Source organism: Silurus meridionalis, chromosome 19, assembly GCF_014805685.1.
Source record: "Silurus meridionalis isolate SWU-2019-XX chromosome 19, ASM1480568v1, whole genome shotgun sequence".
NCBI lineage: Eukaryota > Metazoa > Chordata > Actinopteri > Siluriformes > Siluridae > Silurus > Silurus meridionalis.
This window is the reverse complement of record NC_060902.1, coordinates 14642828-14661683: the sequence shown is the minus strand read 5'-3', so window position 1 is coordinate 14661683 and position 18856 is coordinate 14642828. Positions and strand designations below refer to the sequence as shown.

The window sequence follows — 18856 nt, the reverse complement described above, 5'->3', positions numbered from 1 at the left end:
CTTTTCCAAACATATGTGGTTTTTTAGGCCCAATCAAGCCAGCTCTATAGACATGAGGTTTACATGGGATGAAATGGAAGATCTCAACCGTTCTGAAAATCTTTGGGATAGATTGAAACACTGACTGCACTCCAGGCCTCCTCACCTCACCTATATCAGTACTTGATTAACATAACATCCTTTTGACTGAATGAACACAAACTTCCACAAGCACCCTCCAAAATCTAGTGGAACATAAGAAAAGTGGAGGGTATTGTATCAGTAAATGGAGACGCATTTGTATTTCAAGATAGAAACACTTATTAAAAAAACAGCTCTTAACCAAAATAAACCAATCAAATGTGAGAGTTAAAGTAAAACAATGTACATGTTGAATATAAATTACATTTATTTTTGTAAACAATATATACTAAAGCTTCATGGACTAGAACACTGGTTGTACCACCCAAATGACATGTGCTGCTTACTGTTGAAGTTGCTGGTGCTTTAAATCTCTAAATTGTCTAAACATAGAAATAAAACATTAGAGATAAAAAATAAACAGCATATGATGGGAAAAACACTTATTAAACAATCAAGCATGCCTCATAATGTGTGTGTATAGATAGATAGATAGATAGATAGATAGATAGATAGATAGATAGATAGATAGATAGATAGATAGATAGATAGAACTTTATTGTCATTGCATAGTACAGGTGCACAGCAACAATCAGACATATAATGTATATGATATATATATATATATATATATATATATATATATATATATATATATATATATATATATATATACATTATATGTCTGATCTCTACATTGATTTCTTAGATATATTATCTCTAAAAACTATATATATACAGTATATATATATATATATATATATATATATATATATATATATATATATATATATATATATATATATAAAAAGGTTCCACATGAACAAAATATATACTGTCTATGCGAGCGTATACAATGTATAACCACCACTGTACACTGTATTACTGCAGTATAAATCTGGTTGATGTACGAGCAAAACTCCTTCATGACCTATAGTTTTTGGACTTTTGAAAAATTCTGAAAAGAATTCATCCATTGGGCGCTCGAGTCTCGGCTTGGCAGTAGCTGAGTAATGAAAAAGAAGTGTGCGAGTTTAGTATGAATGGAGTTCACTGGTCTGATAAAGGAGGTTGGGCTGTACAGCATGTGTGCTCTCGTCATATTTATGGAAGATAAACAAGCTCGCTCACTTTCTCAGCCGAGTCCTAACTTCTCTCACACCGACCCTTTTTCTTCCAGAAGCGCAACGCTGGAACCTCTGAGTGGAACAACCTGGAAATATTCACGCCGAGCCGCAAAGGCGATGAGGCGTTCAGCTGATAAATGACCCGGTAGCTTCAGCCCGTTCCAAATCATATTCTCTTTTTCCTCTCTGCCTGCATGGGGGGAAAAAAAATTACCTCGACTTTGCGTACACACAATTCGGGAGAGAAGGTCCCAAGCCGAATCACAGATAATGATGTTTCCCTGTAAGTGTATTCTTCTTCCCTTGGAGTCCGGTGGGGCTTGCAGAGCGGGAGATCTGGGGCCTCGTGCGAAATCTCCACTGCATACAGAAAAGCGTCGGATGCTCTCAGCGCACCATCGAGATGAATGATCAGATAGAGAGAATTACAGTAGGGAAGCCAGCGACGAAGGTGGAATCAATCTTCCGTTCGCCTTATCCTCGCCACTGGGCCTTAGGCTCCTCGATACTTTTACTCAAGTCACCCCTGATCGAGTGATTCCTCTCTTTATTTTTTTTTCTTTTCCTCCTTCAGACTCAAAGCAGACCTCATTTCACAAGTGACCTTTTCCTCATTTTTAAATTATTTCACACCAAAGAGAAGCAGAGAAGTCTCTGTGATAAAGACTTGCCATGACCCCTCCGAGCCATGTTTTGCCTCGACACTTCTCAGTAGATAAAAGTGTTTTAGAAGATAAAAACTGACCACTCGTTATATTTGGGAGATATGCGATGTACCCATTGGAGACGTGCTCTGATTTAAAATCAAAGCATGCGTAGCTTAAACCTGCAAAGATTTTTTTTGTTATTCCATAGATACATTGCCTTGCAAGAGTATTCAACCCCCTCAAAAGGCATCAGATTAATCTGGTTTGTCTGGTGGACACATTGTTCTGAGCAGTAATTTCCAAAGCAAACCAACACGCCCTTAAAACATTAATTTGAATTCATCAGCGGTCATTTCTGTATCAGTTCAATGAATATAATTGTCAAAAGGAGAAATAATGAAAGATACTAAATCCTATAGGCGTAATAAAGAGACAAAGTCAAATCAAAAGCGAAAACTTTCATACACAAATTAAATTATATTCAAGCATCTGTCAAATGAATACATGTATGGGAACACCTGACTTCTACAAACAGATGTGGTTTTGCAGGCCAAATCTATTACCACAAATTTGGAGACACAAAGCCAGCTTTATGCTGTACAAAACCAGCTCCATGGACATATGGTTTACATAGGTTGAAATGGAAGATCTTGCAATAAAGATCTGACCACAAAACGCACTGAACATCTTTCGGATAAACTGGAATGCTGTCTGCCTCACCTCACCTATATCAGTACCTGACTTTACTAACACCATACTTTATGGCTTAATGAGCACAAAACCTCCACAAGCAATTTCAAGTTGCTGATCAAGGCTTTGAATTGATCATTGTTTTTCCACCACTCCTACTTTGCTTTGGCGTTCTATTTGGAATGTCTCATGTAAAATAAGTCTGAAGCAAACTGAAACCACCAATTTATATGTTTTGAAGCCCGACCTCTCACTTGAGCCTGCATTGAAACTAAAACTTCTTGTTTTTGTGAAACTTTGTTACAAGCTTTCCAGAAAAAAATTACCTGCATTTACATCTAATTAAAACATTGCTCATTCCCAAAACTGTAGGCGTATTTGAGTTACATCACTAACAACAACACACACACACACTCACACACACACACACACACACACACACACTAGCTACATGGGGACTTGGATCTCAGACATATGCTGTATGATTTTAAGAGAAACAGCATTAATCACTAAGTGTGGAGGAGCAGAGCGTGTGTTCAACCCAACGTCTGCTGCTGAACGTACAGATCTTTACCGAGGTCTCAGTGGGAATTTGATCATTAGAGCATATCCAAATGTGCTACTAGCCTCACAATTTTCGCCTTCTGTATCCTTTTTTGGTGAACTTAGGTTAGGTTTGGAGAAAGAGATCAAAGCTCCATTTAAAATGCCCTGCAGGTCTACAGACAAATGTCAAATGAGCAGTTTTTAGCGAGCCATGAAGATATATATGTATGGAGAGAGAGAGAAAGAGAGAGAGAGAGACAAAGGGGGAGAAAGCATACAGGAAATACTCTACATGGCAAAGAGTTAGAGAGAGAAAGAGAGAGAGAGAGAGTGAAAAGGGGGAGAGCGGGAGGGAGAGAGAGAGAGAGAGAGAGAGAGAGAGAAAGGAAGGGAGGGGGGGTGAAGGCAGAAGACAAACAACAGGAAGGAAGGAAAAACTACATAACAGAGTAAGAGAGTGTGTGTGTGTGTGAGAGAGAGAGAGAGAGAGAGAGAGAGAGAGAGAGAGTAATAGAAGAGAGGTTGAAATGAAGGTTCATCCCTGGAGAGCTCTGAAAAATGCAATGTACCTGTTGTGCCTTGGCCTGAAAAGCCAAAGCAGATTATTCAGACAGAACACACACACACACACACACACACACACACATACACACACACACACACACACACACACACACACACACACACACACACATACACACAGATATTGAATATATCCCCTTATATAGAAATTGAAATGTATTCATTGATAATCTACTAAAGATACCAATGATCTATTCATCTTCATGGTTTTCCCTCTTTTTATTTTTTTTTCTCAGGAGCAAATATCAAACTCTGATTATTATCCCTTATGTTATTTCTCCTACCACTAAAACTTCTTTAACCATGAAAAAGTTCCCTGTAAATCATCAATGCAGCACAACCACAAACACGACCACCCAACAGCTTTGAGAAGAAGAATTGCAGAATTGCAAAGTGCTTGATATATTTCAATATGAACACATTTAATATGTTTCACAGTGGCCATTTCCCTCCTGCACACTGTAGCCAAGTTAATTCAGTATGTGTCGCCTACAGGCACGAGCCTCTCATGTTATTGACGCTGGACCTCTCGGGTTCCTCTCTAGGGTTAGAACCCCATTCGCAAAGGTCAGACTCAGACTCTGAGTACGCTTACTCAATCATCTCATTTGCCTAGCCACAAGCAAAGTTGGCACCAGGGCTTCCTCTGACCATCCTGTTTCTGTAACCTAATGTATTTTTAATTAAGTCGAGCAAAATCTATTTACAAATCCAAAACCTTTTCTTTTAGGCCCACTTAATGATTTACACATTTTACACACCCTAGTGTGCTCATTTTAGCGGTAATACAGATTCTTAAATGAATAATAGCTTTTGGCTAATAGTATAAAAATAGTAGTGGCATATAAAATGACACTGTCTACAGAACATCACCTCAGAAGACAAGCTAGTCACAGTCATGCTAACTAGTCAGACAACAGCACCTAGCATTTCCAAGTTAAAACAGGACAAAGGATGCTTTAAAGCAAGTAATTATTACGAAATGGTTGTTGTTTACCACACATCTAAAAAAATAAATAAATAAAATAGACAAAATTCTGTTGTAATGACCCCTACACCCTCCCTGCCAGCTACAATTTTCTTTCTAGCAATGTTAAACACTTCTGTAGCTTCCTGAAGCAAAAAACACTGGTGCTACTTCTGTTTCACCCGCAACATTTTTGCTTTTCTTTTTATGTTGAAGCTAAAATGTAGACACTTTTTCTTATTTGCTGTTTTGACTCCAAGCTAGCTAGGAAGCAAATATTTAGCTGTATACTTGATTTCTACATGACTATGTCATTGAACTAGGCAGGCACCTTTCAAAAATGTAATATGTTGTAGGATATTACTTGAATTTTTTATCAAGTAAAAGTTGTATGATCTTATAGGAAATTATGATTTATTGTGAATTATTAGTATTTCTATTCATTCTAGAGAGGAATTGTACATATTTTTAACCAGTTTATACAGTAGTTCAACATTGGATTGTACCATGGAAACAAGAAAGTAATGCATTTAGCTAGGGAAAAAAACACTCAAATGAAGCACTTAGGAGTCAGTATTATATTGACTGGAAAAGAACGACTAACTTAATAGACTTTAGAAACTATTTGAAGCCAGAAATCTGTTGTTTGTAGCACCATAGCTGCAGGACATGGACACATTGGGCATGCCTCGATGCCCCAAATTGGTGCACAAAACAAAATAGTGACTGTTGTTTTGCTGTTTTCCTGCTTTCACCATCAACTGAATGTCCAACTTACCTTACTAAATGTGTTTTGGTATTAGGGTTTTCTTCCTTCATGGAGCATGTTGCCTGTAGGGATTTAGAATATTTCAACTTTTGCAAAGCCCATTGAGAGAGTTGATGACCTGACAAACTGTACTGATGGGGCTGTTCACAAATTCATCTTGTGAAAAAAAATAAGAAAGCAACATTTTTTTTCACCCAAACAACAATATTTAGTTTGACATGACAAATGAAAGAACTGCTATTACGTAGAATCTTAATCTGGAAAAGACCCATTCCCCATGCCTTCCACATTGCACAGCAGAAGAGACTGGTTGGTGATATATTTTTGTCTTCCTCTCTCACCCCACCCTACATTCGGAGCCAAATTCATCCGCACTAAAAGCTCCGCCATTACCCTGCGAGCACCGTGTGTCCTTTAACCGCGGAGACGAGTGCTTGTTTAAAAACGGTCATTAATGGGATCCTGTTCCCCAACTCATCCACCTCGGGCACCCAGCAGCCATTATAATCTCATCCCCAAAATGGCAGTGTTAATGATTAAAACACGGAGGGCAGGAAGAAAAGAACATTACCCCTGAGGTCTCGCTGCTTCTGCTCCTCCCAAAAGCACAAATGATGGCCAATGCGTCCATGTAACTTAGATAGTGAATGTCTCGCTGCTCTGAATCCATTACAGGCAAATAATGTTGGCAATACGCCTGAACACTGGCCACCATGTGGGATTTGAGCAGCCTCCTGAAATCCAGGCCAAGTTCGCCACGTATCTGAAGGTGGCTTTACATCTGGAGATGAACGTATGCCGCTCAGGCTTGTTGACCAGTTCAAATGAGTCTTAAACCTTAAACTGCAAATAGACTGATGCAACCAGCTTATTAAATCTAAACGTAATTCTAAACATAGCAACTGAACCGAGCGGAAGAACATCACAGGAAGAGAGGAAAAACATCACTGGAAGAGGAGAAGAACATCACTGAAAGAGAGGAAAAACATCACTGGAAGAGGAGAAGAACATCACTGGAAGATGACAAGAGATCAGGAAGACCTTCAACGAGCTTAACCCTCGTAAATGTCAAAAAACGATTCGTCAACATGTGTATTATGATTGTCGGAGAACAATTCACATGATCTCACTCCTGCACCTACCCTACTCGGCAGATTTGGCTCCTGCAGACTTCACCCTCTTCCCGAAGATGAAGATCCTGTTTTGACACCATTGCGGAGACACAGAATGTGCTTGACATGCTTCGAAAAAACAAGACTTCCAGGACACATTCCAAAACTGGTGTGTAAATGTAGATAAATAAAGTACTTTATTGTAAACAGAGATAGTCTCCAAACCTTTTGATACCACCTCGCATTTAGGTATGTCAGAAATCACATCCCAGACAACGTCAAAAGTTTTTTAATGTATGTATGTGTTGAACTTGCTTGGACATTGTAAAACATGCGGGAACAAAAAGGACTACATCTATACAGACGCTTCCCACTTTACGAACTTTCGTAGATACGAACAAACCTGTCCTGTGAAATTAGTTCAGAGTCGAAATAATTTAAAACGGAAGGGAGCTGCCACTAGCTAGTCGTCGACCGTAACAAGTCTACATGATGCGCACTAGATTAAAGCCAATGATTTTTTTTTTTTTTTTTTTTTTTTCTTAATACAAAATATTGTATACAGTATTTCGATTATTTCAAATTAGTTTTATTAAATTTTATTGTTTATTTCATAGTAATTACAGCTCTAACATCATTAGGAGATATGCTTAGTCAATAACGAACCCAGTAACAAATTCATGGTATGAACGGTCATTTGGAACGTAACACATTCGTAAATCTGGGGAGCGTCTGTATATCAAATTAGCTAAATGATGTGGTGTCTTTATATGCAATATGGATATTTTAATGTTGACCTTGTGAGTAAGGTGGCATTTTGTCTATATGCAAACCTGGCGGTTGAGTTATAGCTTTTTGTGGGCCTAGCTCTTGTTAAATATGGCAACCCTTATGGGCCTACAATGCTTCTTCATATACTTCCCCTTTGAGTGCACGGGGTGTTTTTTTTTTGTACTTTTGTTTAGTTTTATTGACAATGTGGCCACAATAACCCTAGCTTGTGTTTTGCCTTGATAAGTTTGGTTTTTCTTGCCCTGGTATTTCTGTATCTATATGCTTTCTCATGTGTTTTTTCCCTGATCCTGAAACACCATGCACCAATGTTTTAAGCCTCATCACGCCTGTAATCAGAAATAAATACCACTGACTGCCTAAAAGAGTAGTATTTGTAGTACAAGCACATCTATAACCCTAAACTTCATATTGTTACAAAAGATGATGAAGTTGCACTATCTGGACATGCTTGGCTATAAGTAAGAGGTGTAGTGCTCTTAATGACCCATAGCTGTACATCAGGAAGGTAATTACAGTAAAGATCTGTGAATAATGCTCTTGCACAAACATGAACTCATGATGTTATCTTGGCAGCCATTTTAATTGAACTTCCATGCCATAAGCAATGTATATACAGTATGATTTATTCCTAATAGCTCATTACATCAAACATGCTTCCAGGATACAGTGTTATCCATAATAGGAAGGGCGCAATTACTTTGTGTCAAATCCAAGATAATGTACATATTAAGCTGGAGAGCACTAGAAGTCCAAACAAAGGCTCTCATGGGTCGTATAACTAACTATATGCTTAATGAGAGATTCATCAGCCCCAAACTCTCACAGACATTTCTATAACGGAAACCTCTCAATAACGTTTCTTGAAATTCATGGGGCCTTTTTTTTTACGGCTTGATTACTGCGTAGCCGTACGTCTCTCTGTCAGAATTGTATTTCTTTTTCCCAATGAATAAGCGGCGAGTCAGAATCGTTTTATTTCCACATTGATAAAATAATATGAGCCATTAAAGCCTCCAGTGTGCTGCAGCAGATCTGGGGATAACCACCAATATATTTACACAATAAAAGACTATTCGAGGCAGACAAAAACGCCATTTCCCGATCCATGCATTCGAATTACTGTTGCGTTCGTCAGCATTTCTTCAAATCATCTCGAAAGCTAATACTGTTAAGCGTAATGGGTACTACGTCGCTACGGTTTAACCTTTCAGTTGTTTGATGGCGCGCTAAGAAACCGGTGCACAACGTACATTAATAACCACTGCTGTGATTCTTCGTACTTTACCTGAGCCATGTGTCCTACCTCGGGATGAACCTTATTTAAATTGAACGACTGCTCGTGTAACAGATGGTTTACCGACTACAGACGGATGACTGACCTTTTTTCAAAAGCACCTTGGTTTTTTTTGTTCTTTCCTCTTTTTTTCCTAAATCATATTTTCCCCCATTTTCCCCATTGACAGGATGACACATCTGCTTAGGGAATAATCCAGAAATCCCAATATGGTTACTCTCAGTGATTTACATGATGCCAATGGGATTAGTAATGAAATGTAGCTCAGGACACTCATGAATAACAAACAGAAATGCGAGATGCCTTTGCAATGCATATCAGAGCAGAATAAATGCGCTACTTAATCGCGCTGATCTCCATAAAAACTTGACGGGGGGAAGGTTTCTGAGAAACGAATGCGTTTAAAGGCAGGAAGGGGTTCACGGTGTTCACCGCACGCAACAAATAATCAATCAAGGTAACACAAGAGCACATCTTTGCTGTAGTGGTCAAGGGGATCATAGAGGTTATTTACTGTTTCGGTCCTACACAATAACAGAAGGAATAACCGGTTTATTGTTGGTTTAGAGAGGAAGCTGACACTACATTTCAATAACAGAGCTGTTCAGGGATTCACGCACAAGTTTGCTAGTATCATTTCTTCATACAAGATTTATTATGAGCATTTATATTGGTCCAATTACAATATCCACATCGCTAACATAGTCAAAACAATAAGGGATTTATCTCCTTTATGTGTAAATGGAGCTGCTTTTTTTGTGTGAGTGCTGCAACCTGGGAACATAAGCATATATATATTCCCCGATTTACAATGGAAAATCTGTTGATGGCATCGTAGCCTGAAAATATCGAAAAGTATATATAATGTTTGTTTTGTGTATATACATATTTTGAACAAATTAACCCCTTTTTTTTCCAGTGTACCTTGTTTTGTGAGGAAGCTGCAACTCAAATTTGATTCTTTCTTATAATACCTGTATAATGACATGCATTGCACTATAGATGTACATGCTTGATTATGTAAATACACTATTTGTACAAATATCAGGACACCAGACTTTTCCAGTCATATGTGGCTCCTCCCAAAACTGTTACCATAAAGTTTAAACTCACACAATTCAATAGTGTGTGTTTGGATGCCGGAGCATTGCATCTTCCCTTTACGTCAACTATGAGACTATCGACCTGTTCCAGCATGGCATTGCCCCTGTGCACAAAGCCAGCTCCATGAAGATATGCTTTACATGGGTTTAAGTGGAAGATTAAATGGCCTGCTATAGAGCTCTGACCTCAAGCCTGATGATCACCTTTGGGATGAAATGTAATGCTGACTGCATTACAGATTATTATAACAGCAAATTGTGGACTAAATGTGGAATGATATGTCTTTTTTCCATATAGTGTATCCCACCTTGGTAATTATTAATGATTAACTAATGATTTAACCCCCCCCCAGACTGCTTCGCATATGGTTTCCTCAGGGGTTGCCGAGACGATTAACGGTTTTCAGCTTCCTCAATCGAGATCCTACTTGGAAGTATGATTTCAATGAAAAGCTTCAGTATTGTTCAAAAGTTTTTTTTTCTTTCTTTCTGGTGTTATAAACAAACTTTCAGGCATGCTTCTGAAGCTAGGCCATAATGTGTCAAGATGTGCTGCCGAAAATTGACACTGATGTACACGGATGTCGCTCACACATCCTGAGAGTCATTCACATCACCAAACACTTAGCCATTATTAAACCACCAGTACAGGGAATATTTTCAGCACAAATTGTGTCTGCACGCACTTTTTTTTCCTTTTCAGCTTTTCTTTTCTCCCTTTCTTACAAAACTAACAAGACACTTTTTAAAGGCAAATTTCCAGCATTAATTAAAGCCAAAAACAATTGCAAAAAACAAATAATGAGCAATTCTCCTTCATATTCATACAGGCCACATGAACACAGCTCCTAAAAATATGTAACTGCTTTTCTAAGACATACTAATTGAACATTGTTTATATTATACCCATGTTTCTGTTGTATTTTTTTGTATATTTTATTTTTATTTATTATTTTTTTTTATATTACCAAAAAAGACTAACTGAAGAGTCCTCTGAGCTCCGTCGCTTCTTTCGCCATCTCGTCCTCTGATCTCCACTTGGACGCGACGTCTTCGCTTTCACGGTCATGCTTCTGCAGCTGAAAACAAACCAAATATTATGCTTTTCAAAAAAAATTACAATTCTTTCACTGGCCTCAATATTGTACGCAAACACAAGGATGTAGCAGAACATTAAATAGAGCAGATGTGAAGAGAAAACATGAACAAGTACGAGTTATTATTAAGCTGTGTGTGAGTTGTAGATGAATCCTGAATGTCTGATGAATAAAAAAAAGCAGACCTTGGAGGCACCTCATCATTTATTTAGCTTTATTATGTAACTTATATATTTCCACTACTCCATTACATGATCAACTATTTCATGGATATACAAGAGCCTTTTTCAAATAGATATTGTTTTTTTTTTTTTGGGAGCGTATAGAGAATCTAGGATTGAAGATATATTGTTATAGATATAATTCAATTCAATTCATTTTTATTTGTATAGCGCTTTTACCAATGAACATTGTCTGAAAGCAGCTTTAAACAGATAATGTGGTGATAAAAAATGTTCTTTATAAGGGTAAAAAATATTATGGATTTATTTTAAAATATAAATCGAATAGCTTCATGTGAAGAACAAGAATTCTTTAGTTTAAATTCACATAATGGCTCATAAAAAAATCAAGTAATGTGGTTTAATGGAAACCATTTTTTTTAGTAAGTATGGATTACATGGATTACACAGAAATATACATTCATTATTACCATTAGTGTTAAACAAACATTACTCAAAATATGTTTTAAGAGAAGATATACTTTTATTCGTCCCACAGTGGGGACATTTCTCTGTTTTATTTAGTGGTGTAGGCAAGAAAAACCAGGCTACGGTGAGAAATAAGAATATCATTTCAAAAAAGTTGGACATCCCTGGTGTTGATCCTTAAATAAAATAATGAGCAGCAACCTTTTCAGTTCCTTTTGAAAGAAGTCAGCCATCTTCTAGTTCTGAAGGTCAGAAGAAAACCAAACTTTACTGTATACTTTATAATAAGACTCTATAATGAAATAATCAAGGTGAGATTATTTATAGAGAAGATGCTTTTGCTGAATGATCAATTCTTGTATTAAGACCATTGAAATGTAGTCAAGACCTTCATTCCTTTCATTTTAAATAGTTTCCAAGCATAAAACATGCGATATATATAAAAGACATTCAGTTATAATAAATGAATTAGCCATTGTTATAGTTATGTATGAAAATGCATACTCTTAATGGAAAGGATGGTTTAAATTTTGTGTTAAAAATAAAATAGTGTTTTTTGGGGTAGCTACAGTGGCTGAGCTGCATTATTGGGAGATTTTTCCATATGCTTTTCATATACAGGGTTATTAAAAAAGAATGAACCGATATCATGATGCATTGCTTCAGTTCTCGAGCATCATCATGGAATGAGTCAGTGAAGTTGTGTAGTCCCGTCGTTCTCCAGAAACGTTCGGTTGTTATATTGTGTAATGAAATCAGTTCATTCTTTTTGAATAACCCTGTACTTGTAAAAAAGTTAAATAAAATAAAAATATATATAGGCATCTTGAAATCAGCTGTGCCGTGAACACCATTTTGGATAAACCACGTTGGCTTTCGAGAAACAATTAAAGTCTACAAGAAGATTAAATCCAATATGTATAATGACCAGTAAATGTCATGAACATGCTATAATCCATGCTGCCAATGTCAATGGATGAGCAGATATACAGAATTCATCACAGAGCACTGAAGGTTATGTACTTTGGCTTTCTCTTGCTCTCTCTTTGTTCACATCCCAGAGCCTGCGACGCAAACAGCATGTGTTCAGCCACACTGTTTCTCCCTCAAACCATCACACCGAGACTAAATCTGCACCATTTACCCCATACGATGCTTCATCGTGGTCGGGAAACCGCTTTTGCGGCGTGAGGAGAGTTTGTGTCAGGATTGAACTTGCTGATTTATAATTTTGTGCCAGTAAACTAAAAAAAAACTGTTCAAACAAAAAAAAGTCAGATGATTTCACAAATGCTTATCGGTGTCATATTTAGCTGCGAGCAGGACACGGGGGAGGCCGGGTTCCTGGAAAAGACATCTGAAAGTTCGACAGAGCAAAAATAACACCTGACGTCAACTCGCAACACGCCTCACGAGAGGGACTGTCATAATATAGCGCCGTTAAATTTAAACCACTTTTACAACCAAAGCAGAAAATCAATGCTTCTTGACAACACTAACCGCACTTCCCCTTAAGCCTCCGCCATCAGGCTTCTGAAATATATCAGCCTCTACGCGTTTCTCGAAAATAAGCCCAAAACCCCCGCTTACTATTTCAATTATTCAATTATAAACAAGAGCGAGTTTTAATGATATATACATAGAACGAGTAGTTAACTACAGACAAATAACATTCAATAATTAGCTTTCTCTTGTCGAAAAATGTCACACATATCCGGCGTCGATTTCGTTTGTTTATCAACCCTTAATACATCCTAATTATCTGATCCACTTTGTTTTTGAAAACAGCTCCGATTTGCCAGGAACAGCGAGACGCTCCCAAACATTTCTGACATTTAATGAAACTAAGAGTCAATGTTTTTCTCCATTTGCAGAAAAACAAGTCATTTTTTTTTATTACAGGATTTTATTCTTAATTAAATGCTGGCTCATTCAGTCGGGTAAAAAAAAAAGAAAGAGAATAAGCCACAGAAAATGTGTTATTAATTGTTATTTGGGTTGGATATAATGCAGAGAATCTAAATGACTTAATTAAAAATAAAAAAAGGAAAAAAAAATATATAGACAAGAATTGAAGAGTGAATGACTAGACTCGGGTTCCATTCATATTCTATTTTTATTTTTGAATCTAACAGAAAAACTTATGTAGGATCAAACATTAAGATGGAAGCTAATGGTTTGGGGTTGTTTTGGAGCAGGGAAGGTTAGAGATTAATTCCAGGTGAAAGGAAAAGTGAACCATATGGCTACCATTCCGTACTTCAACTCCAACTATTTTTATTTGGAGTGTGGCTCATTGAAACTGACTTTACCATACAACAAGACAATGACTCGAAGTGTACGTCCAAGCACTATACGTGTTATTTAAAAGAGCAATCAGTCGGCTGGAATGTTATCTATTATGGAATAGTCTGTACTGGGATTTACTCGATCGCAATTCCAAAAAAAAACCTCCAAGTCGAAAAGAACAATGGCAAGTTTTATAAGTGACACGGCAAAGTATTTTAGATGAATGTTTGGAGAAACTGTCCAGATGCCAAGAGTGTGTAAAACTGTTGTCCATGCTCATAGTGGGTTTTTCAAAGAAAATAAAGTAAATCATCTGGACATTTACATATTTGGTCAAAATAAACCTTGACCTCGGTAAATTAACTAGTTTGTTGCATAAAAACAAAAGGAACATTCCCTCAATACCATAAACTATATTATATTATAAATAAAGTTTATTATATTCTTGAACTATTAGTGCTGCAATGACCAGATGATTTCTGAAATATGGTGTTAAATGTTTTATGTAGTATACTGTAGGTTTATTTTTATGTGTTAAAATTCTGTTCTTGAATCTTGTAGACCTTTAAACACGATTCCTGCGAATATCCGATGGCACAGTTGTGGCTGCAGTGAAAGGAGACTTGTTGAATTGTCTTCACTGAGTTTCTTGCTTTTGTTATGCCATTCGTTCTCACTGTATGAGATTTCTGTGTGTGATGCAGCGCTCTGTAATACGGCGTTTCTGTAAATTATTGATGGATTCCACAGCCGTGGTGTCGTAATGATGGTATTAAGAGATTTGGGTAGGACACCACCGATGATATTGCTGCTAGATGTAAACTGCTCGGCGATGCACTGATATATTTTCCTAGGACATTGACACTGGAGACTCCTTCCATAAAAATAAACACACTCCTCTATGAAAACGTCACCATTTTTCTTCAAAAACCAAACAAGTGTACAGATTGAATGTTGAAAATGCTTCTCTTTCTGTGATGCATCAAATGGGGAAAAAAAAAATGTTTCACCTACAACAGGTTGCACATGATCTGTTTGTTTCCGCATGCTTCATCTTGACAGTGATGGTTACAGAGAGCTGTATGATCATGCAACCTCCAGTACACATACACCTAATGTTCTACTCATCAATGGGAAAGCTTGAATATAGCATCGGGTGGCGTACGGGAAAGTTCAATAAAGCGTATGCCATGCAGAACCACGCGTAATGATAGAGCGTGTCAAGGAGGCTGAGGAAAGGTTGTGATGGCGTACAGATGGCTGACAGCTCGCTTTGCGAACACTTCCTCTCTCTTTTCAGTGACATCAGGTATCAGAGCCGAGTCCCCAGCTGCCTCCTCTTCCTTAAACGGTCACTGCACACTGACATGTGCATGTGTGTATATGTGGGTGTGGGTGAGTGTCAGTGTGGTCCAGGCTTGTAGGGAGAAAAGGGACTTCCTGAACAGATTGCTGTCACCCGTTATCTCCTGCCTCCCGCTAAGACAGAGGCCATCTTGATGCCATGTAAATACATTTTAGCAGCTGGTACAGTAATTACTGTGCAAAAATAATATTCCCCGGACTGTCAAAAAAAAGAAGTGCCTCAGATGAGATCCTGTCAAAGCGAGCACGTGTTCCTGCGAATATCTGACGAGGCCTGAGAGGCATCATGATCAACAGGAGGCTGGGAGACTGGAAGCGTATGCTGCATTCTCAGACTCACTTGTCGCATGAGTCTGTTTTTTCTGAAGTTTGTTTTTGGACACCAGACAACAAAATCGGTATGTCCGCATTTCCCTTACAGCCTTGGATCTTCTAGGTCAAGTGAAGAGTAAATTAAAAAAAGACATCTTGTACAACTCTAACTTTTTGAAAGTGTAGTTCCAGGAAAACAAAAACAAAAATGAAGCTTGATCTCTTAGAAGGCATGTGGATTTCTTAATACCGTTGCTCAAAAGGTGTTGACTGATTCTCTGATCATTTACATGTATTAAGGTTTTTAAACAACACTCTAAGGGATGAAGATATTTGACCCCAGTGTGTAGGGTGGTAAAAGTGTCCTGAAATAAACAATCCTAGGTACAGATACCTAAAAAATGTATCCAAGTACAGTAAAAAAATGCTTGCAATATTACTGTTACCCACTGTGAAAAAAAAACCCAAAAAAACTGCTGAGTAAGCAGAAATTCTCTCCATTGTGGGAATTGACTTGATGAGAGGTCAGAAGAAATTGCTTTAAGAATCACTCTTTCCAACTCTGGTGAATAGAAAAGCATGTCAAAAGCAGACAAGGTGCTGAACTTCTTTCAGGCAAGAACATGAATCTGAAGCTAAACAAGCACAGAATGAGCAAAATTGTACATCTCCAGCTAAACAGTGAAAAGAGCATAGATGATATTCTGGGAAAACTCATCTCTACCAAAAATAATAATAATTAAAAAATAATAATAACCCTGAAGAGTTATTGTGATGGTGCCAGGCTTAGCTAAAAACTGCCAGCTTGCCCTCCCTGATCTCATAATCATATTACTGACCTCTGACCCTGAACAGTTTCTTGCATTAACTGTGCTGCCATTTTTTTATTATGCATATCCAACTTTCTTTTGGCTGTACAGTGCATCGAGGTGATTCCTCCAAAACAGATAGGAGGCCAGCGTTAATAACATTCCACACTAGAAGAAATTGGACTTCATTAACCCACTATAACCCCATCTTCATCCGAAGTGTCAAAGCCCAGTGAGGGTCGCGACCCCTGCCGAGTCAGATAGGACATGCCGGTATTAACCAGTGACCCTCGGGGTGAACAGCCTTTATGATCCTGCTCTGCCCTGTGCTAAGTGGATCCGATATAACAGCAGATAACAGATTCGGTCTGTTCTGGTCATGGCCATGGTTAGATCTGTGCATACAAATAAAAAAAAATCACATTTGCATAACGTGAGTGAAATTCGGCTCAGCGCTAACGAAGGACTGCTGGCTTACTATTAAACACAGGGTCAATCTATTATAATAATCATTATATATCTAAATATAATCCAAATGTTCTCCACGGTTCTTACACATAGAGTGCCACTGCATATAAATATAGCACTTACTCATGGACATTTCATTAAGATTTCATTTTCTTTTTTTTTTGCCTTTTAATCTTCTCCTATTATTCCCCTATTCATTACACCGAGATAAACAGCAGCAAAAGACAGCGAGGTCTTCATTCGCTAAGAATAGCAGCAACTTGAAAAGAATTTCGGACAATTTATCTCATTGAAATGAAGTAATGCTTTCAAACCCTTAGCCTGCAATTCTGTGCTTTTATACCATTAGGAATCATAGCACGAAAAAGAAGCGACCTGAGAACGAGGGAGGGGGTCAGGGATTGGGGAATGGGCGGTGGGGTGGGAAGCACATAAACTAAAGGGAAATGATAGTAAGTCTTTTTTTTTTTAAAAAGAGAAAAAAAAAAAAGAAAAAAGAAACAGGGATCGAATGTTGAAGTTTTTAGTTAAATTAAATGCAATCAAACAGAATGTGAAAAGCCTCAGACCACTTTACTAATTCATGTCTGTTTCCACATTCTCCTTTTCGGATGAAAGGCAGAAAACCCCAGTGATTAAACTTTCCTGCTCCATTAACTGAATGATTAAAGCGCCACGGCCCATTTGAAATGCACTCACAGGCCAGCATTATCTTCATTGTGGTTATGGACGGCGTTCGGAAGATCTGGGACAGCGTATCGTCGCCCGAGCCTTTCTTTCTAGGTGCTCTATTTCGTGTTTTTTTTAGGTCTCTTCGATTTTGGACTGCATCCTGGGTTTTGTTGGATTGGACTCTGATTTGTCTTTCTTTGAACCAGGTTCCAATATTTTTTCTTTTTTTGCACATGGACAAAAGACATACAGTACACTCCCTATATTTGTATGCCTACACACACACACACACACACACACACACACACACACACACACACACACACACTATATTCAGAAATGTTTGTCGACACCTGAACATAAGAACAGCCCACTCCACATTTAGTCCACACTTGCTATTATAATAATCTCCACTAGTCTGAAAAGATGTTCTGCTAGATTTTGGAATGTGCTTATGGGGATTTGTGCAGTCAGTATTCCAGTTCATTCAATTCAGTGTACAGTAGGGTTGAGGGCAGAGCTCTACAGAAGTCCACCTCAACCCATGTAAATCATATCTTCGTGGACCAGGTTCCTAGTTCAAGTGAAGGCAAAAATTTGAAGCTAAGCATCCAAAGGCTATACAATTGTGTAACAGTTAAAAGTTCAACAGTTACAGGAAGAACCGCAAATGGCTAAAAAGGCAGGTGTCCCAATACTTTTGTTATTATGGTGTATGTTGTTTGCCATGCACATACCTGTGAATAACCTTTTACTATTAAAATGGTTATAAAGACTTTCTGTAGTCAATCATAATCTATATTGTATCATATACTCCTCTTTATGCATGTAAACATTAGAACATCTATGCCACGCATTATAAGGTACTGAGATACTGTGCATGCATAAAGGTTAGGTTAGGCTGTTTGTTTGTAGAAATATTATAAGATTAACATTTTTGAATAATATACATGTTTTTAGTGTCTATGATTTGATTCATAAGGATTATAAAGGCAAATATATGAATATATCAGCACTCAAAGGACTTATGACCTTGCTAAGTATTTTCCATCTGCAAAACCAATCATAAGCCTTTTGCATAAACGTATAAATAAATAAATAAATAAATAAATATAAAAAGCACAAATTCTGACACCGAATGCAAAAAAAAAGCCACATCCACCCACCTCACATTTTCCACAAAATAACCTCACGTCTGACTTTTGAATGATTAATACATTTCCACGTGTTGTGTGTTCATACAAACTAGCAGCAGTGAAAGCGTATTGATGTTTCGCCGATCGGCACGCTCGTGTCTGGGAATTAACGGCGAGGCTCTCTCCGAGTTTGAAGCGCCATCAGGTTTAATAACATTCTCACACATGCAAATCATTGCACCGAATTGGAGGGATGTTACGCCGCCTTGTCAGAGTGTAAGCGCGCTAATTCACGAGGGGGTTCCA

General features: G+C 37.8%; 1 protein-coding gene across 2 annotated transcripts in view; it reads right to left on the bottom strand.

Annotated features, from left to right (window-relative positions):
- Positions 1 to 10672: 10672 nt before the first annotated feature.
- fhit (fragile histidine triad diadenosine triphosphatase) overlaps positions 10673 to 18856 on the bottom strand; it is a 259161-nt gene continuing 250977 nt past the window's right edge. For both annotated transcript variants that reach the window (XM_046875587.1, XM_046875588.1), the window contains one exon: positions 10673 to 10831. In XM_046875587.1, coding sequence (XP_046731543.1) covers positions 10730 to 10831 — 102 coding nt within the window. In that variant the 3' untranslated portion in view covers positions 10673 to 10729. The remainder of the gene's footprint in view (positions 10832 to 18856) is intronic.